This window comes from Oncorhynchus gorbuscha, linkage group LG22 (assembly GCF_021184085.1).
Source record: "Oncorhynchus gorbuscha isolate QuinsamMale2020 ecotype Even-year linkage group LG22, OgorEven_v1.0, whole genome shotgun sequence".
Taxonomy (NCBI): Eukaryota; Metazoa; Chordata; class Actinopteri; order Salmoniformes; family Salmonidae; genus Oncorhynchus; species Oncorhynchus gorbuscha.
Genome location: NC_060194.1, coordinates 29,508,335 through 29,529,334, shown reverse-complemented (window position 1 = coordinate 29,529,334; position 21,000 = coordinate 29,508,335). Strand labels below are relative to the sequence as shown.

The 21,000-nt window shown below is 40.9% G+C and overlaps 3 protein-coding genes across 5 annotated transcripts; 2 read left to right on the top strand and 1 right to left on the bottom strand.

Moving 5' to 3' along the window:
* Nucleotides 1-2,193: 2,193 nt before the first annotated feature.
* Nucleotides 2,194-6,358, top strand: LOC124009566 (ADP-ribosylation factor 1-like). 2 transcript variants are annotated; one of them, XM_046321468.1, is made up of 5 exons: nt 2,194-2,321; nt 2,896-3,075; nt 3,267-3,377; nt 3,466-3,590; nt 3,753-6,358. In XM_046321468.1, exons 2-5 carry the CDS (start codon nt 2,931-2,933, stop codon nt 3,912-3,914), a joined length of 543 nt encoding a protein of 180 aa, XP_046177424.1. In that variant the 5' UTR covers nt 2,194-2,321; nt 2,896-2,930; the 3' UTR covers nt 3,915-6,358. The 2 variants fall into 2 exon arrangements, with proteins under 2 accessions (XP_046177424.1, XP_046177425.1); XM_046321469.1 differs by lacking the exon at nt 2,194-2,321 and adding an exon at nt 2,447-2,709.
* Nucleotides 6,359-7,364: 1,006 nt separating this feature from the next.
* LOC124009564 (multiple myeloma tumor-associated protein 2 homolog) lies at nt 7,365-12,234 on the bottom strand. 2 transcript variants are annotated; one of them, XM_046321465.1, is made up of 8 exons: nt 11,479-12,234; nt 10,553-10,706; nt 10,422-10,467; nt 10,051-10,133; nt 9,568-9,640; nt 9,278-9,366; nt 9,070-9,162; nt 7,365-8,075 (listed from the first exon to the last, which is right to left on the bottom strand). In XM_046321465.1, the coding sequence occupies exons 1-8, from the start codon at nt 11,573-11,575 to the stop codon at nt 7,826-7,828; spliced, it is 885 nt and encodes a 294-aa protein (XP_046177421.1). In that variant the 5' UTR covers nt 11,576-12,234; the 3' UTR covers nt 7,365-7,825. The 2 variants fall into 2 exon arrangements, with proteins under 2 accessions (XP_046177421.1, XP_046177422.1); XM_046321466.1 differs by lacking the exon at nt 11,479-12,234 and adding an exon at nt 10,855-11,083.
* guk1a (guanylate kinase 1a) lies at nt 11,697-20,124 on the top strand. The gene is made up of 7 exons (XM_046321467.1): nt 11,697-12,302; nt 17,933-18,046; nt 18,147-18,188; nt 18,342-18,577; nt 18,780-18,864; nt 18,964-19,049; nt 19,228-20,124. Exons 1-7 carry the CDS (start codon nt 12,269-12,271, stop codon nt 19,264-19,266), a joined length of 636 nt encoding a protein of 211 aa, XP_046177423.1. The 5' UTR covers nt 11,697-12,268; the 3' UTR covers nt 19,267-20,124.
* Nucleotides 20,125-21,000: the final 876 nt, after the last annotated feature.

The window sequence follows — 21,000 nt, the reverse complement described above, 5'->3', positions numbered from 1 at the left end:
ATAAGCTATTCAGTCGACAAGGTCTTGCCATGCCAGAGAAAGGGGTGATTCTGGGCCGGGTTGGCTGGCTGGCTAGCCTCTGCACTCCACCCCCATAATGGCAACAGCTGAGCTACCCTGGTTTCACCCTGAGACCGTGAGAAGACAGATATGATGAAAAGACAAGTGTCTCATAGACACCCCTCAAATGCCCCCGATTGGCACTGCAGATTTGCCCACATGAATAGGCCTATGTGCCATTGTACATTGTACAGTGGCGGCAAAATCAAGGGGCAAGGGCGGTTCATTACTTTACTCAATCTAACACCTGGGAGACAAGACAGGACGTGTATAGAAAGAAACAAGGATGTTTTGTAGTGACAGCAGCACCACCACCCCTTGACTTATATTATTATTTCTACACTAGAGTAGAACTAGGACAACCAATGTCCATAAGTCTGATGATGAAAACATTGGATTGGATTCATGTTCATGGGTTTGCTATGACTGTAATGTTTTTCAAACAGTGTCACAGGTCCTGGTTAGAGATACAGAATCTTGTTCATACCTTATCAAACATTTCAGTGTTGTAACTCAATCTGCCCTGTTGCTAAGCTGTCAAGGAATAAAGGAGGGTTTGAAATGGCCTATAATGGAAATGTTGGTCCTTAGTGAGTTTGAATAAAACAAGGCAGTTTACCACATGCACTCTTGATTTTTTTCCACAAACTGATGGTCTTCCATTGTGCTAGATGTGGAGAAAGAGGAGCTGGGTCTTTTTAGCTTCGGTCTGGATCTTGTGGGCCCTGCATCTGGTCTTTAGTGAAGTCCTTTAAAGACCTGTAGTCTCCTGAAGTCTATGGCAGAAATAATGAATTATGTCATAGTGAATTATCTCCCACCTGGACAAGAAGGGAAATAATTATGTGAGAATACTTCATAGACTACAGCTCAACACCATAGTTCCCTGCAAACTCATCACCAAGGTAGGGACCCAGGGACTGAACCCCTCCCTCTGCAACTGGATCCTAGAGGTCCTTGGTGTCCACATCACTAAGGACTTAACATGGTCCACACACATCTGCACAGTCATGAAGAGGACACGGCAGTGCTTCTTCCCCCTCAGGAAAATATTTGGCACGGGCCCTCGGATCCTCAAAAGGTTCAACAGCTGCACCATTGAGAGCATCTTGACTGGCTGCATCACCGCATGGTATGGTAAATGCATCACCCTTGACCGCAAAGCGATACAGAGGGTGGTGTGGACTGACCAGTACATCAATGGGGCTGATCTCCCTGCCATCCAGGACCTCTATATCAGGCGGTGTCAGAGGAGGGCTCAGTATACTCACAATATACACACTCACACACACTACATTGACACTCCTACATAAAACCCACACACATTCACATACACTACATACGCACATACGCACACACACAACACACACGCATACCGACACATACACAGTCACACACTTTTGCACTCATCATTTGCTCCTGCTACTCTGTTCTTTATTTTATATATTATATATTATATATTCTGATGCCTAGTCACTTTACCCTGCCTTCATGTACATATCTACCTCAAATACCTTGTACATCTGCACATTGATCTGGCACTGGTACTCCCTATATATAGCTCAATTTTTGTTTATTTTATTTGATTTCTTGTGTTGGTATTTTATTTGTCATACTTTTAAAAAACTGCATCATTGGGAAAGGTTCGTAAGCAAGCATTTCATGGTAAATTCTACACCAGTTGTATTCGGTGCTTGTGACTAATACAATTTGATTAAAAAGTAAATAAAAACACTGTTTGCCAGTAGAGCACTCTTCAGTAGCTTTCACTATGCTGTACAGGAAGAGAGTAGATCAAGTTCACTGAATTCTGTTTTCAAAATGGTGCCCACCTTGAACTTTATCCCAAAAATCTAAATATTTATAGAACGGCACATCAAATGGTAAAACATTTTTCTGATTGGAGATCATATTCAATACAATATATCACAACCCTTAAAATGTTGTCTTTCCCTATAAGTTTACCTTTCAAGCTATGCTTTTGGCATTCCTCAAACTAAAATTATATAAGAAAAAGCAGTGTGTAAGTTTTTTATTTTCATATAATCGAATAATTATTCTCACGCACCTGCAATAAGCAAACTCATGTTTTAGCAGCACAAAAATGTGAAAATGAGTGTCATTCGCCTCCAGCCCACAGGGCGCGACATACCAGACGCTCTGTTTCACGGAAGTCGTTCTGGAAGCTCTGACGTGGCCAAATAATAACCCGACATCTTGAGGAAGGAAACGCCTTAAAGAGGAAAGAATTGAAAACAACTGTAAGCAGAAAACTGTCATTTTTACGCTTGATGTTGTTTGAATATGATAATCGTCACATGCATTGTATTTAGCTGCTTAGCTATATAACGTAAAGGGGTCTCATTTCCTGGGGTCTAGCTAGTTAAAAAGGTCTCTAAAAAACTTGCCAGATGGCTGGTTAGGCTAGCTTGGCACCGCTTGCTAAAGCTAGCAAAACAGTCAGGTATCTATTAGAGAGCTAACTTATAGTGGTCTTTCGATATAGCTAACGTAATAGCCATTTTTCTTTCACTGCAAGACAGTTTTCAACGCGATGGTTGTTATATTCATTTATTCAACTGATTAGTTTATGAAATGATTTGTGTGACGTTAGCTAGCAGCTATCTAAGCATTGACGCGCACTATATGGTTAGTTTCACTAGCTTCTTGTTTTTAGTTATATTGCTAGCTAATCAACTAGCATAGTTGGCAGAAAGTTGATATACTAAGTATATTAAACAACTCAGTTTATAAGATGGGTAAACTGTCTGTATTTGGCAGCGCACAACTACACACTGACGGTTACAAAACTGGATTCCTCTTGTTCTCTTCTAGTATTCCTACTGCCGAAGTTGAATCCGTCTTTCACTATGGGGAATTTATTTGCAAGCCTCTTTAAAGCATTTGGCAAGAAAGAGATGAGGATCCTCATGGTGGGTCTCGATGCTGCTGGTAAAACAACAATCCTGTACAAACTCAAACTTGGAGAAATTGTAACTACCATTCCAACTATAGGTAAGTAGTAGCACTGGTGGTGGCATGTAGGCCCAAGTGTTGTCAGCCCAGTTTGTATGAATATCATATTTTGTGTAACGTTGAGACTATTTAAAAATATAGAATTAGAAACAACACAATTTCCCCCTGGACATGTTCACTTGCATCAAATAGATTGTGCGGGTTATTAATGTCTTCTTTCTTCAATTTAGGTTTTAATGTTGAGACAGTCGAGTACAAGAACATAAGTTTTACAGTGTGGGATGTCGGTGGTCAAGACAAAATTAGACCGTTGTGGCGTCACTATTTCCAGAACACACAGGGTAAGGTGTGCTGACAGCAAGTAATTTTACTTCTGTCAAAGGAGGACCAAGATGTTGACTCAAAATGTTTTTTTTTGGTGTGTTTCAGGTCTCATCTTCGTTGTGGACAGCAATGACAGAGAGCGAGTGAACGAAGCCCGCGAAGAACTGATGAGAATGTTGGCAGAGGATGAACTACGAGAGGCAGTCTTATTAGTATTCGCTAACAAACAGGTACTCCTACATTTTTCACCTGTCCATTGTGTGAAAGCCAAAAGCCTCTGACTTGCTTTTGTTGTATTAATAAAATAGAAAGGACAATACACCTGTTATATACTTTGGATGTCCTTCCCTGGCTTGGCTTTTGTCTCATTAAGGGAGAACTTCTCTTTTCAGGACCTCCCAAATGCTATGAATGCGGCCGAACTCACAGACAAGTTGGGACTGCACTCCCTCCGCCATAGAAACTGGTACATCCAGGCCACCTGTGCCACCAGCGGAGACGGTCTCTATGAAGGACTGGATTGGTTGTCTAATCAGTTAAAAAACCAGAAATAGGCCTAATCGTCATAATCCACTGTCCTCCTCAACTCACATATACCCTTTTCACTCTATCGTGCTGACTCAAACCGTACGGTGGCTCAGATAATATTCTTTCACGTTGTCCTTTCCTGCATGGTTCTAGCAACTGTGTGGTAGAAGAGTTACCAGGCTGGCGCAGTACAGCCATGCTGGCGCAATACAGTTCTGCTCGGCTCATTTTGGCTCGGCTCAGTAGTGTGAAAAGTGTAACACTGTATCTTCTCTATATTTGCTTTGTACTCTTCTGATGTTGAAAATTAAGTTCCTTTTGTCAAAAGTACCTACTGGAAAGCTGCCCTCATTTCTCATCTCTTGTTACAACAATACACCATATGGGCCAGGGAGGATAATAACCCAATCATGGAAAGCTGTCTGGGTTTCTTATTTAATGTAAATAGTCTTGTTTTGGATGGTGAGGGGTTTAAGAGGCAGCTTATTGCAGACTTTTAAAAATCTACCTTTGTTATTTCCTCCTCTTGACCCTTGGGCAGACATGCATGTCTAGTAAATAGAAAAGGGAGGCAAAAAATAATTGAACGGGACCCTATGTTTATTGACTTTTTTTTACATAAGTCTGCTGGTAATTTTGACTGAAAGGAGTGTTTCTCCTGAATTAAGCATACATACATACATACAGATGTACTACTTGCAACAATTATGGTTTAACACCTCTGACGGCAACAATATCCTGCTCCCCTAAAATACCATTTAGCAAAACACTGAAGAGCGTATTATTGAGATGAAGCCTAAAACAGAGGTTAGTGGGCTTCAAAGTCAAACTCTTGTTGACACTTACCAGCTTTTGTTGTGTGTCAGATCATGTTGGCTTTCATTGAGAAGTGGCTGCCATGCAGAGTAACTATGTTCCTCCATGAATCTCATCATTCACCTGCTTTGTGATGGACAGGGGTACTGTCTGGTCAGCATTATGATGTATGAAAGTGGCTCAGGTTAATAATCATGTGTACTGCCTTTGTCGCATTGAGCCTGACTTTAATAGCAAAAAAAGTGCATGATGAGGTCTGTATGTTGGACAAATGCATGTTTAAGATACACAGATTCTGTGCAAATCAACAGATTTTCACAATGCCTAGAGAAGCAGAATTCCTGCCTATCCATTTGCTATAATCCATGTTCTGTGCAGAATCTAATATCTCGAACACATTGATTGTCAGCGGGACTAGCTAATTGATTGTTAAACATTTTTGTATACATAAGCATTGTCATTACTCTTGGCAGGTGCTCAAGGGTTGGGATACCTTGATGTCCTCAACATCACCATCACAATGACTTAGCGCCACAACAACCTTGTAACTCAGGGGTCTTCAACCTTATCTTTCCCAGGGACCCCCTCCCAGGCAAACCACTGAACCAGGGACTCCCATTATGTTAGCCAAAACATTTTTTTTTCTCATGTCTTTATCAGGTGAATGTCAAGGCGAAGTAATCAAAACATTTTGAGATTAATAGATTTGGTAATGTTTTTTCATTAGTTTGACCTCCCCACATTTATAATTGGAAGTGTAAACTCTAACATAGCCTATTAGCTAGAAAGGTAACTGCAAACACTTTTGCTAAGCGCAACTGTTTAGCTTGCTATCCATGGGTTGGCAAAAATGTATGTCCAAGTCAAGAACACTTACCAGCAGCCAGTAGCACTTACCACACTGGTAGCCTATTTTTCAAATCCAATGTCAGATACTCCAGTGAGTGTAATTTGTTCAATATTAGGAGTGGAGAAATAAAGTTGACATGAGAAATAAGATATTTTCCTCTTTTCTACTGTAGGTATGTCATTCAAAATGTGTTTAGTCTGTTGCTAGCGATATTCATAAAAACATTGAACCCCCATCGCAGACACCCAGTTGTTTACCCCTGCACTCAAGGTATATGCTGTATTATGCGCTGATATGACAAAAGCAGTTGTATTCTAAATTCAGATGTCCTCCATCATGACCTGAAGACCTTGTTTTCATCCCTTTTTATTGGGAATGATTAAAGTATATTAATAGTAATGGAACAAGGCATGCATCAATGTCAGTGGCAATATGAAATGTATGAACTCCATATTTTTTACTTAGTGGGCACTAGTATTTTTTTGTCCTTTGTAGCTCATGTTGTCCTTGGCTAAGTTCTGGGGGGATACTTTTGTCCTCATGTCAAAGAAACATGCTGTTCCATTACAAACCTTTTGTGCTTCTTATCAAAAGGTTCTGGGTGTTATTCCACCAGAGTGCTATGGACATTTCTTAGTCTTTCTTTTAAAGCAAGGCATTGGATTAGAACTGATTGCCTGAACCTTTTGTTGAAACGTTAATCTCTTTAGCAGAACTGTCTAAACTTTTTTTTTTAAATGTAAAGTTATTTCAGCTTTAATTTTTTGGAGAAAAGCACTGTAATTAAAGTGATTAGAGACTGTTTACATGTTCTGTTATTTTTCATGTAATTCTCTTTTAAGTTATTGGATTTGATCATGCACCGTTAACCTCTCTCCTCCTTGGACTCACAGGGCTGAAGGCACAGTGAACATTATTGATCAACATATACTGAATCTGCCAACTGGCACAAAATATTGTACATTTTACCATTTACATATTTATTATTAATAACTTCCAGGTTAGAAACCCACACTGCCCCAGGAGTTAATTAAGCCTCTTTCCCCTTTATGAATTCAAAATGACACCTAATCCTAATCTAAAACTGGATTTAGCCTGTGCTTTGGTCAGACAAATCTGCAATCACAGCCAACTACTCTCCACCCATGACTTGGACTAAGAGAGTGGGTTGGACCAAGGTGATGGCAGCCAACTAACCACCCAAAGCGGGTGTTGAATAACTTACAAATGGCTACAGCTGAGCCTGTCTGTTACGTTTGGTCTGTGCCAGGGATGGGCGGTGGCAATAATTGGGGAGCAATTTAGGATGTTCTTTCAGGTTGATTAGACTGCTGGTTAATGCAGCCAAGCCTATAAAACATGGCAGAAGTATGGTGGTCGTGGGAGGGGGCAGGAGTCTCGAGTCCCTTACAGTGTAACTTTGTCCATCAGCTTGGTTTGTGTGTGGCAGTCCTAATGGTACTCTGCCATATAAAAGACCACTTTTTCTTCTTTGCACTCTCCTTTGTGAATGTCTTGCTCTTTTTAGTTCACCATCAGGTGCCAGCCAGTAGAATGCCCCCTTTCAGACCTGATTTAAGGCAAATACAAACACTACACTCCATTATGACCACTGGAGTGCATTGTATCTTACCCCAGCCAGGGAGGCAAGCATCTGAACCTAGAACAGAAAAGAGTGATGGGGCAAAGGAGTTCTTGCTTGATAGAGGAAAAGGAGAAAAAAATGCTGAGTAGTGTGAGGCACAGTGGGATGGAGAGAAGTGAATATTCTCAACTGATGACAAGACTGACAAACCAAAGAGGAGACTCGTTAACATTTAAATACATTGTTTAATGGGCAAGTGTCACGCCGGATTTAATGTCTTGGACAGCAATAGTTTGTATTGACTAACTTATTTTCAGCACCAAGAACACATGCACTTAACTTGCTTTCAGTAGTCCCTGATTTTAATTGCATGAATAGTGTCCTTCAATTTTGGTAGCTAGACACAGATCATAAAATACATTTGATCTGTTTCAGAAAAAGAAAATACCAATAGAAACAAATTTAACAATTCATTCAAAATTCAACACAAATAAAAACTGGTCCGTTCAAATAAGGCCACAAGCCTACTAGTGGTTTGAGGAGTAGCCTACAGATTGACCTACTGTTCTCAACCACAGCCCTCGAGTCCAATCCAGAAGTACATGAGGACAGTCCATAGACCAGTCAAGCTGCTCTGCTGTGGGCTAGAGCACTCCTCTCCCTCAATGTGTCTGAGTGAGGGGGTATTAATCGTCAGAGTCTGTGTCATGGCGCCGCCTGTGGCTTTGTGTCAGAGCAGCATGGGCTGCCTTGTGGCTGGCACGGGGGCGGGGGACAGGGGACTCCCTGTGGGAGGAGTGTGTGTCATGCTGGCGTCGTTGAGAGGAGAGGGGGTGGCGTTCACCCTTTGGTCCCTCCTTTGAATGGCTGTCATGGGGTCTGGCTCCAGTCTGACTGAGGCATGATGGATTATGATGACGGTGGTCCTTTCTGCACCTGAGGAGTAAAGAAACACACAATCAATGATTGAGACTAATAGGCAGGGGTCAAAGTAAGCTGACGAAGATACATTAGGAATACACTGAATGTTATGATACAAACCATTGCCTCATCTATAAAAGGATAACTATCTGGGTTCCATAGGAGAATAGTAAATAAGGCCGCCCCCCAAACAAGATAAGCATGATGATGCATTCACTCAGTTCAAAAATCAACCCTACACCTTATTTTAACTAAGATCTCTTCCTGTTGCTAAACATCTCAAGCCTGCTTTTTTATTTATTGTATTACCACAGAATACAGCAGCTGGACACATTAACTGACACGTCCCTAGTAAGGGTACAACCTGTTCTATGTTTCTACCAAGCATACAAAGTCTAATTGTTGACAGAACATTTGCAGGTTGGCAAAAACCCATCTTTTGAGATGGAACCAAAGACCAGCTCTCCACCTCGCCAAAGGTGATTTAGCACCCTCTAGTGCTAAAGCAAATAAGCAGTTTTAAAATTGTACCTTTATTTAACTAGGCAAATCAGTTATGAACAAATTCTTATTTACAATGACGGCCTACCCCGGACGATGCTGGGCCAATTGCGTGCCGCCCTATGGGATTCCAATCACGGCCGGATGTGATACAGCCACTTGTAACATTATTGGACATTTATTTTATTTATTTAGTTTATTTTTACAGGGACAGTGCACATTAATCAACGTTTCAGTAAAAGTGCCGGTTTTAGCCAGCCGGCTAATTTTCAACCGCAGTCCCTGGGCAGGTTATTAAAAACAATTACAATATAGACAATAGCACCATAGAACAAGCAAGACATAGCAACATAGGACTAGCAAGACATAGCATACAGACAGAGCAACATAGAACATTGGTGTTCTGTTTTCTTGTGATTTTATCATTTATCATTTAAAAAGGGTAAGGCAAAGTGAACATGACATACAAGTGACCTACAGGTGTAAAAGGGAGAAACAACACGCTAACCTTTTGTCATCTTCTGAATCGGAGGAGGAAGAGTCTCTTCTCTGCCTTTTCTTCTTTTTGCGCTTCTTTTCCTTCTTTTTGCTGTTATCGTGTCTATGATGGGAAAGTATAGCAGGCAAGTCTTTTGAGGCGTTTTTTGAGACAGTAATCTGAAGAAATTTACCTCAGATATTTGATTGTCAACACACTGTGATCATTAACACACTACCTTTGATCCACATCCTGTTTCTCTGTGTTCGCAGATGTTTTTCTGGCAGAGGCTTCCTGGTTTCCAGACTTCCCTTCTGTTTTATGGTGCTGTGAAAACAATGCTCTCCATTATGATCGTAATCATGTAACATTACTATTACAGAATCAATTCCCAAGCTGTATCAATTATGTTTGAAAAATATGTAGCTAACACAAAGGGATTAACACACCTACACAGAGTTGTGTATTATTTTAGATGGCTCACCTTTGCGTGAGGATGTTTTACTCAGAGAACATAAATAAACTTACTGTGAAGACTGACAAGCCTATTTTGGCAGCTTCCTTCTCCTGTTGGGAGAACACCATTTTCCGTGACGTTGCACTGGTGACAAAAAACATACTCCTAGTTACTCAACTAGTACACTCCAATCCATAATGTTTCCACTGTTTCTTCCACTTGAATATCAAGGGGATACTCGGCCATGGACTCATATATGCTGCTAAAAAAAAAGTCTAAACGAGTGAAGAGCGACCTGAGAGAATGCTTAGAAGACGTGGGAGAAAAAAAAATCTCACAGTTAAAGGGCATCGGCCAGTAATCAAAAGGTTGCTGGTTCGAATCCCCAAGCAACGCACTTGACCCTAATTGCGCCTATAAGTAGCACTGGATAAGAGGGTCTACTAAATTACGTATATTTAAAAAAATCTTGTTGGTGAGAAGTCTCCTACAGTATCAACCCAGCTTTAAAAACAGAATTTGTGCAACAACCACTTTTGCAAACAGTCAGTTACCCAGAGCTTCCAAGGCCAGAAACTCTGTCCACATCTCTGTCCTCAGCTTCCGCATCCTCCCTCCTGCACACATCTGCAAGGTCCTGTTGGACACATTGGAATCGGCATTACAAAAGCAATCCCATATTCATCTTTAAGATTTATGATCAAATATGACTAGGCTAGTTACGTTAAATCATGGTGACAAATGCTAAAGAATAATAATAATCTAAATAAATGAGATTTAAACTAAATGTCATCTTCCCTGGTCTAATGCAGTTGTGATACTATCAAATTAAGACATGATTATAATCCAAAACATACTAGAACTTGTGTAAACAAAAAGCACATAATACAAATGAGTCTCAAACCCTATGAATGAAAAAAAGTACCTCTTTGGTCAGGCCAGATGGTTGTCTCTTTATATACTTGTGGCCTCTGAAAATAATGAATAAGACATTAGTTTGACATTTTACTCTAATATTTCTGTAAGGTAGTCGTTTCTGTTTGATGTTCCACTTACAGGGCAGCCAGCAGTGCCTCTTGCTCTGCTGCCTTCACAGCAGCAAGCTCCTCTTCTCTTGACATAGGCTTGACACCACCTTTTTTGTCTTTGGTATACCACGTCAGATCTTTGCCTTTCTGCCATCGCCCCACTGGTGCCATAAGAGAGTTCCCTGGGGTTGAAACAATAGCAGGGATATAAATATACTCCAAATGCATGCATGTCCAAATCAGAGACATGGCTTAGGCAATAAAGTTACATAAAGAAGTGATTGCCATAACTATTATTCTACAATCAACGTTGCCGTGTTGAATACACACCCCTCTCCTCCTGGCTGCGCAGTGTAAAATCTTTGAGAAATAGTTATCGTTCGTGACCGGTGTATTAATTTGGATAACATCATTTATATAATACAGCAAGCCATGTATATGCGCAGACTATCATAATTGCATTCCCTGACCAGCCGCAGTCGAGTGTGCGTGGCCGCTCTCCTTGGCAGCACAGTCAATTGTTTGCGCCTGGTTCTATCTTAAAATTCACCATTGCAACATAGCTAGCTGGGTAAAAAAAAAAAAAAAGTATATTCCAGGCAGACGATCTGAGTTGTTGACAAGCAATGCAACATTAATGAGGGACTGACTACACTTCGGAAAAAGGTAAGAACGTGGCACTCGAGAATAAATGAGTACAGGCTAACAACCTATTGCTTTATTGCGGAAACTACCGTTAACTAACTACATTGTCTATTATAACTTGCTAAGTAGTTACCTACTGTATCTAGTTTCATCTAGAAAGTAGTTAGCTAGTTACTAACTAGAAACATTTGACCGAATTATTAGTTGTATAGTCGCCCTGCTGTCTATTAGCAAAGAAGCGAAATCGTTAATTACAGTAGACAAGGGTCATTGGCGACGATGGGTCGATGCCCATTTTTCTCCACTTACCGAGGTAGTTTTCCCTGTGTTTATCGCCTTTCACGTCATCCCAGTTGAATTGGTCTTGCCCCCCCCTTACACCCCCAGATCTTGAAGCGCCAAACATTATTTTAGCGTTGAATAAAGACGATGAAAGCTTTGTTTACACGTTAGGCCCTCTCGTTGTCCATCCGGGGAGTTTCCGTCTGGCTTTTCTCTCCCACCTCCGCTTACGACGATATAGTAAGCGATGGTTAGAAGTATGGATAGTAAGCGATGGTTAGAAGTATGGATAGTAAGCGATGGTTAGAAGCATGGGTAGTAACCTTTTCCGTGTTTCGAATAAACTGAGTTAGCTAGCTAAACAAGTGAAAAACCAAGAACGAAAACCACACCGTTGCTAACTATTCTGTCTCGCGTGTTTGTGCGCCGATCATCTGCACGCAAATAGCTCTTTAGCTGGGGGCGTTCATTACGCACAGTTCGTAATACTGAATCTGCAACCCCTGTAAAATATATTATTTATGTTTATTGGGCTGAATGTAGATTTTCAAAAGGTCTATGTATCGCGTGCGGAGTTTAAACGCTCACAAAAATACAACAGCCTTTCCTTTTTGAATGTACTCTGTTGAGGACGTATACACACTGGTATTTGAACGATGTACTCTCGTTTATTTGGCTCGTGAAGATGACGTTGAAACACCATCTATATAATGGCCTTCACGCGGAATGTAGACAGAAAAGGGAGAAAGACCACCCAATAAGTACGGAAATGACGCCTTGGAGACATTATTGAGATATTGAACCGCAGTCATTGTAGATGTATACAAGGTATTTATCCAGGCTCTTCTCAGGTAGGATGATCATATATTATTTTGACCGCTAGTCTATGAACTATTTCTCAATAGCCTGCTGTTTTTCTTTATCATCACTGAAGCGAGCCAGTCTGTCACACAGGCCAGGCCATACGCATTGGTCAATCCGTGTCAAGGCATTATTCTGTCCCCAGGAAATATCACTTCTTATTTACTGTAATATGTGGATTCCAAAATACTTTAAATATAAGGTCGGGTGTCTTTTACCTCAAATATGTCTCTTGAGAGGAAATGTTATGACTTTTGAACACTTTTTCTGTGGATGTAGGCGTTTTTGCCATGTCCCCGGGTGTTATTCATCAACTTCCACGAGAAATATAAACCATAAAATATTACATATTTTAGTTATTTTATAGTCCTAGTTAAATTGTATTTCATCAATAACGTTTTTTAATAATTATTGTATTTATGATTTTATTTACGATTTTCTGATATCACTTTCCACCCTGTTAATTTGTTGGTAATCTCCGTTTAAGAAACAAGCCCTTCCTAAAATGACACCACATTCAGGAAGTGTCGTAATTTATTTGGTGGGAAAACAATGGTTGCAAAGCTAAATAAATATAAACACTGTTTTCTGTTTTTAAAATCGTGCTCAAATGGTCACCATTATACATTTAACATTTACATTTAAGTCATTTAGCAGACGCTCTTATCCAGAGCGATTTACAAATTGGTCAAATGCATTCTGTTATTACTAATAGATATTTTAACATGAATATCTTTCACACATTTTTTTTTATTAATAAAATATTTCATATCGGTTGTCTACCTCAAATGAAGGAGATGAGCCTCAACTCGTGGCTCAGACACTTCATTCAGGATAAATGGAGTAAGCCTGCCTGCAGTTTAGCACTGAAGGACTTGTTGCCGACATTAACACGTACCTGGCTAAAAGGTGAGCCACTTTTGAGGAACCGGTTATTCTGAGTTGAACTCCGGTTGCCCTTCAGGCTACCCGTCTCATTTACATTACATTTAAGTCATTTAGCAGACGCTCTTATCCCCCACCTTGAGCCTGGTAACCAGCTTTACTTTGGTTTCCACAATCCACTGATGTTTAGATGCCTTTAAATCTTCATTTAGTATTATAAAACATTCATTCAACTCCTAATTACAGTCAAATTCAAAGTTCTGTTAAGAAAAAAACTCAGAGGTCCTCCCATCTTCTTCGTTCCTATGCAATTTCACCAGTGTTCAGGGACGTAGGCTGTGTGTTTGTCATCCAGGCAGAGAGCCCTTCAGTCCTAAATCTGCTGGTAGCCAAACTGAACAGATGGGACTGGAGTCACTTTGAGATGAGAATACAAGACAGGTTTTCAGCTTCATCATGATCTTCCCAATCTAGCTATCTAGTCCTCCCTTTTTCAATCTTGCTCACTCACAGAGCTATGCCTAATTTAAGCTCCACATTCCCACCCTGTTAAATTCCACCCATTTAGGATTATGCAGCTAACAGGTTGGAAAATACACCCCAGCATTTTTTTAAGTGCCTGAGCTTGACCAACATGTTTTTCTGAAAGTCAAACATGTCCTTTTTTCTGATAGAATACAAAAAAATATATGCTTTTCCCCAAAAAGTATGAGCTCCAATAGGCACCACCTAGTAGGAAAGACTGAGCTGTCTAATTCACTGTCCATTTGTGTTGAAGTTGAAATGTCTTGTTTAAATAATCATCATCTATCCTCTCCCACACAGCTAACCTGCTAGATTTAGGCTATAGCAGTAAGTGGTGCCTAAAATTAGTTATCAAGTACATTGCTCTATTATGGCCTGATATCTTATCAACTTGGATATTTCTAGAAAGCTATGAGTTATTATAGGGGAGAAAAGGAAAACTGATTGTTAGTACAGATTGGATCTGGTTTGGCAGCTTTTGCCTTCTTACTGTTGAATGGGAAAACAATTTCTGGCCTAATTTGAACCGCATAGAATAGGGATGGAAGACCTTTTTAGGTAAGAACCTTCTCATGCAATATGCTTTAGATCGGGGATAGGCAACTTTGATGGGGTCGCAGCCGCAAAAACTCTGAACTCATCATGTGGGGGGGGGGTGTAGTATGTTAATTGTCTGCTTACCCACATCCATACCCACACATGCATTCAGAGCATGGTTGCTGATAGGTTCTATAAAGTCGAGCACAAAGCCATGCAATCTCCATAGACAAACATTGGCAGTAGAATGGCCTTACTTAAGAGCTCAGTGACTCAACGTGGCACTGTCATAGGATGCCACCTTTCCAACAAGTCAGTTTGTCAAACGTATGTCCTGCTAGAGCTGCCCCGGTCAACTGTAAGTGCTGTTATTGTGAAGTGGAAATGTCTAGGTGCAACAATTGCTCAGCTGCGAAGTGATATGCCACACAAGCTCACAGAACGGGACTGGAGAGTGCTGTGCTTTCAACTTTGTGGCAACAGTTTGGGGAAGGCCCTTTCCTGTTTCAGCATGACAATACTCCCATGCACAAAGCGAAGTCCATACAGAAATGGTTTGTCAAGATCGGTGCGGAAGAACTTGACTGGCCTGCACAGAGCCCTGATCTCAACCCCAACGAACACTTTTGGGATGAATTGAAATGCTGACTGCGAGCCAGGCCTAATAGCCCAACGTCAGTGCTCAACCTCACTAATGCTCTTGTGGCTGAAATCCCTGCAGCAATATTCCAACATCTAGTGGAAAGCCTTCCCAGAAGAGCGGAGGCTGTTATAGCAACTCCATATTAATGCCCATGATTTTGGAATGACATGTTCAACAAACAGGTGTCCACATACTTTTGGACATGTAGTGTATCTTACCTGACTGAGCACTTTGTTATCGCAGGCTGCAGCTGATTAGAAAACATACTAATCAGTAACAGCCTAATGAAATTAGGAGCCAACTGAATTCACATGATGAAAGGTTGGTCACTGTCTGGCAAAGATCGATCACATGCTGTGGAAAGCATATATAAGGGTTGACCTAAATTAAACTGAATGCAACATCTGTAATGGCATGCAGAACAATGTTTCCTGTAACCATTTCAATTAGCCTTATCCTGTGCCTGCAGTCGGCTCACATGCACCTCGTTTTCTGTAACACATGCTTTGTTTACACAGGCAGCCCAATTCTGATATTTTTTTTCACTAATTTGTCCTTTGACCTATCAGATCCGAAAAATATCTGATGGGAAAAGATCTGATGTGATTGGGCAAAAGGCCAAGTAATGGAAACAATTTCAGAATTGGGCTGCCTGTGTAGATGTAGCCTATAGCCAATTTTTCTGTCACATTTGAAAAGTGGTGCCTTTAGATGTTAGGCCAAGCCTATAAGATTTCCCTATGTATGGTGTCATTGTAGACCCAATTGTTTTGAATATTTGCTGTACAGGCTAACTTGTCACCTTCTCTTGAATTGTACCATTTCTTGCTGGTAATTCTGACTGTAAGGAAGAGAAAGTTAGATCTGAACCTTGCGAGAAGTGGTTTCTTATTTGACTGGATGTAGCCTAAACCACTCTTATAGTCTGTTTTCTGTCCACGTGTTTTTGTGACAACAGTCTGATCCTCTGCATCCCAGCGTCCAACCCATGACTGATTCTGACTTGGAAAGGAGCTGTGAATTTGTTTGTGGTTTAAACATTCAAGAGGCGGCAGAGAATGAATGCTTCTGTCACCTGCAGCTGTCAGGCTACACGCACTGTTTTTCCTATCTTTTTGGCAGCTCAGGTCTGATTAACCTATTACAAGAGAGAATCCATTTTCAATAATGGAAATGAGCTTATATGGGATCATAGACTACATGGCTATTATAACAAACTCCTTTTTTTTGCAGACAACTCTAGTTCCTTTAAATTAGCATCTGTAGATTTATGAGGAGGCGGCACCACTTAAGTAAAGTATGACACGTCATTCGCATGGATTTTCTTATTTTTGGACATCTAACCAAACCACTGATACATTACTTTTAGTAGCCTAAAACAGTGTAGGCTAGCAATATATAAATGACATGGTCGTTTAAGGTGCAATGCTATTTTGTGGATTGAAGAGACATTTGTCATTTATGAGATATGCATTTTAGGTCTAGTTATGTTTGCAGTGTTTAATAGTAATGCAGTAGACTGTTGTATGATCATTTCTCACCTGAGTTTATTTTGTGTTTTGCATGATTCGTTTATCATTTCCGTAGACAACTGAAAGAAGCTGTCAATATCTAGGCTATGTCACGAGCTGCTGGGCAGGGTATAGGCTACTGTGTAGGGTATAGGCTACTGTGTTACTGAGCGGTGATTGGAGGGAGCAGCGATTTACTTTCCTATGTTTGTACAGTGCTGAGTCTGCGCCCACACAGACACCACATAGACTGACACACCCGGCTCCGGTATATAATAGTGCTGCTCATTCACTTGCCAATCCAGTCCTCCCACATCCTGCTGCTCTCCCTCACTTGCACGTCTACTGAAAGTGACTGAAGGTAAGGAGGAAGAGGGACTTTAGCCTAATAATATGATCTAGCCTATATGGCTAACAACTAAAGATCATTCTGGGATAGGATAGGTCAGAAAAAAAATGGATTGTGAAGCTGATTTGTTTGACTAATTCCAAAATAGTGTGTCATTGCTATTATCACTGTCATTATCTCTGTAGTTGACTCGGCTGATGGTTTTTAGTACACAAGCTAAATTGAAAATCAAATAACTCCACGGTATGTGGCTGTTCCTCTTTCAGATTGTACTAGTCTCAGTTTAGGCCTCGACCTATTAGTGGAATATTTGCTGGGTATGTCTAAATTGGACAACACATTCAAAAATAGCCTAGGCTACATCATATGAAACAAGTAAACATTTAGCCTAGGATCATTCTGATTTTAGTCTTTTTTAAATGTATTTTATGGTAAAAAAAAGAAGTAATTGCAGACAGTGTACTGAAAGCACTTATGCCTTGCAATCAGAAGCAGCAGGGTAATTTTAGGCACTCCAATTAGTAGATGGTGCCGTGGTAACGGCCTAATGGGACTTAATAACTGCTCTAGCTGTGTTGGTCCTGCTAGTCTTGTTGGAACCTGTTCTGATTGCTTAGGATGTTTACTACATAATCACCATCTGAAATGTTTTTTTTTTTTCAAAAGGCAATTAATCTGTTTGTTCCATGTTTTATGGGATGTTTGGTTCATTAGGTCCATTTCATATTCATCCCTATAGTGTATTCTTTAGACCAGGCATATTACACCCGGCCTCATATTACACCCGGCCTCATATTACACCCGGCCTCATATTACACCCGGCCTCATATTACACCTGGCCTCATATTACACCCGGCCTCATATTACACCTAGCCTAAAACTACAGGTAAGCCATTTATGTAAGCTCATGAGATCAGTGTGGTAGTGCCAGCCTTTTACTACACCACCTGTCTGATCTTTTTCAATATAGGCTACTTGAGATTGTACCAGTTTCATGTGAGTAAAGGATAGGCCTAGGTATGTTTTTAATCTGTCTGTTTCTCCTCATGACACTAGTTCCAACCATTTGTGTAAATTGATCTTTCCGTTTGGTTAACCACCACACCCTGTGGTGTGTGTGTGTGTGTGTTTTCATCTCCTCTAACCCTCGGTCTCTTTCTCCCCCCCCAGCTATGGCAGGACCCAGGCCAGTGGTGCTGAGTGGCCCGTCGGGGGCTGGGAAGAGCACGCTGCTCAAGAAGCTGCTCAAGGAGTACGAGGGCATCTTTGGCTTCAGCGTCTCACGTAAGTGTGCTCTGCTCCAGTCCCATGTTAACTTTGTATGATGTCAGTGAGGTGTCAGTTACAGAAATAAGATATCCAATTGTGTGCTCTTATCCGTCAGACACAACAAGGAGCCCTCGTCCTGGTGAAGAGAATGGTAAAGGTAGGTAGCGTTTATAAACTCCCAGGATGGATGATCTTGCTCCAATTCCTCCCGCTGCATCTCTTTAATTCGCTTCAACCACCTATGCTGTCCGCTGTGTCCTATTGGTTTCAACAACCAACCTTTTAACATGCAACTGTTGTTGTGTTACAGATTACCATTATGTTACAAGGGAGTATATGCAGGCCAGCATCAACAAAGGGGAGTTCATTGAGAGCGCTGAGTTTTCCGGGAACATGTACGGGACGAGCAGGGCCTCCGTGCAGGACGTCAAGGACAAGAACCTGATCTGTGTCCTGGACATCGACATGCAGGGCGTTAGGGCGGTCAAGACGACAGACCTCAACCCCATCTACATCTTCATCCAACCCCCGTCCATGAGCATCCTGGTGAGAGACGGGCAGCATTATAAAACTGTTTAGCAGGGCCATTTTTGTCTCGTTTTACTTTGAGAGACTTGATATATCATATTGAATGTTGTTTATAAACGTGTAATGTGGTTATAAACCTATCATAACTCAGTCTGGGATTGTGATCCGAAGATAAACCCCCATGACTTAATTAATCTTCTTCTGTCACTTGTAATTGTAGGAGAAACGTTTAAGAGACCGAGAGACTGAGTCAGAGGAGAGCCTCCAGAAACGTTTGCATGCTGCCCAGGTGGACATGGTGAAAAGTGAGTCTGATTCTGGAGAGACTTTGGGCTAAAACAGAGTTGTATGTTTATAAATGAAATGTTTAAAAATGGTCTAAAACTGTTTCCCCTATCTTTCAGGCAAAGATCCTGGCATATTTGACGTTGTCATTGTCAATGACAGTCTTGACGATGCCTATGGGAAGTTGAAAGACACTCTTATTGAGGTCAGTTGGTATCGACATCACATAGCTGGGTATGATGGACTGGACCATACGCACCATTTAACTTGTTGAAAACCAATTAGTCACATAATGTGTATTGCTAAATCCTTAATAGATCTTTGTCAGTGTTGATTTTCACCATCTCCAAAATGTCATCCTCAAACCTACTTTCTTTCTTAAGGAAATCAAAAAAGTCCAGAAAACCAACCTGTCCTCTTAAGCGATGAGAAGCATGACATCCATCCCAGCCATCCTGGCCACTCCTTACAAAATGTCAGCCCCTCTATTCCAATCCTTAACTTTCTGTCAGATACTGGTGTGGGAAGGAAATCCAGACTATATCCCTTGCACCTAGACTTTTCAGTGTGCACTAAGATCTAGCCTATGTTTTTACATATTGGGAGGATATAGGTAGGTATTAAGATGATTAAAAACTGTAAGTAGAAGTGGACTATTTAGCTTTATTTACTCATTTGGCACAGTTTTATTATTTTTTTTGTCCACAAAGAAAAACACTCCATTAATGGTTAAACTGTGACTGAGATGGTCCCTAATATGTTTTTCTTCTATGTTTACTGCATACAGTAGTTTCTGCCATTTGTTTTCTTCTCTTCTGCCCATTTAGTAGTATTATACCCCCAAAGCATTAACTATGTTCTCTCTGCTCTTCAACAACAGAAGGCCATAATAACAAGACTCATTCCCACTAATGGCAGTGTTGTAGTACTCGAGACCACATTGAGTGTCTCGGTCTTGTCTCAGTGTTGGATACATTTGTACTCGGTCTTAACTCAGTCTGGGACCAGCCGAGATCAGCAGAGTAAAACAACTACTAATTACCAGCTTCCATTCAGTCAGAGCATAAAACTGCTTCTCCAGGCCAAATATATACAGTCCTTTCTTGAAACATAAATACCTTAACAGCTTTTATATCTAGTATAGACATGTTTTCTCAGTGGTGAACCTATAGGCCTTCAGTGTGTGTGTGTGACAGGTTAGTACAGTGGTGAACCTATAGGCCTTCAGTGTGTGACAGGTTAGTACAGTGGTGAACCTATAGGCCTTCAGTGTGTGACAGGTTAGTACAGTGGTGAACCTATAGGCCTTCAGTTTAGTACAGTGGTGAACCTATAGGTCTTCAGTGTGTGACAGGTTAGTACAGTGGTGAACAGGTTCAGTGTGTGACAGTGGTGAACCTATAGGCCTTCAGTGTGTGACAGGTTAGTACAGTGGTGAACCTATAGGCCTTCAGTGTGTGACAGGTTAGTACAGTGGTGAACCTATAGGCCTTCAGTGTGTGACAGGTTAGTACAGTGGTGAACCTATAGGCCTTCAGTGTGTGACAGGTTAGTACAGTGGTGAACCTATAGGTCTTCAGTGTGTGACAGGTTAGTACAGTGGTGAACCTTTAGGCCTTCAGTGTGTGACAGGTTAGTACAGTGGTAAACCTATAGGCTTTCGGTGTGTGACATGTTTGTGATTCTGAAAGGACAGCAACCATAATACCAGCACACTCATGTATGAGAGTGCACTTTTTGTAAAACACAATATGTAGCAAGCTAAAAAAACCTGAGCCTAACGTTAGCTAGATAGCTACACTAACTAGCTGTTGACTGACTGACATTTCCCCCTCATCGTTTTTCGGTGGCTATACACAGCTAGAGATGCAGGTATCATTTGGTTAGCTAGCAAGAACTTTAACAACCGTGTTCGAAAATTAATTCTGGCAAATGGCTCGTTTGTTTAAAGGCCTACTGTGGCTCTGATTGGCTATAGCGCACCGGTCTGTGTAGATCCCTGGACAAGACAGATGTTTTTATTCTGTTTAATTTATGGTTTTATTTACTGCAGTGTCTTAATTGTCTAAACACACGGCTGCTTTCCCACTCTATATTGCTATGGAATTTTCACAAATGCCTTAGTATACGTAATTCCCAAACATTCTAAGAATTTA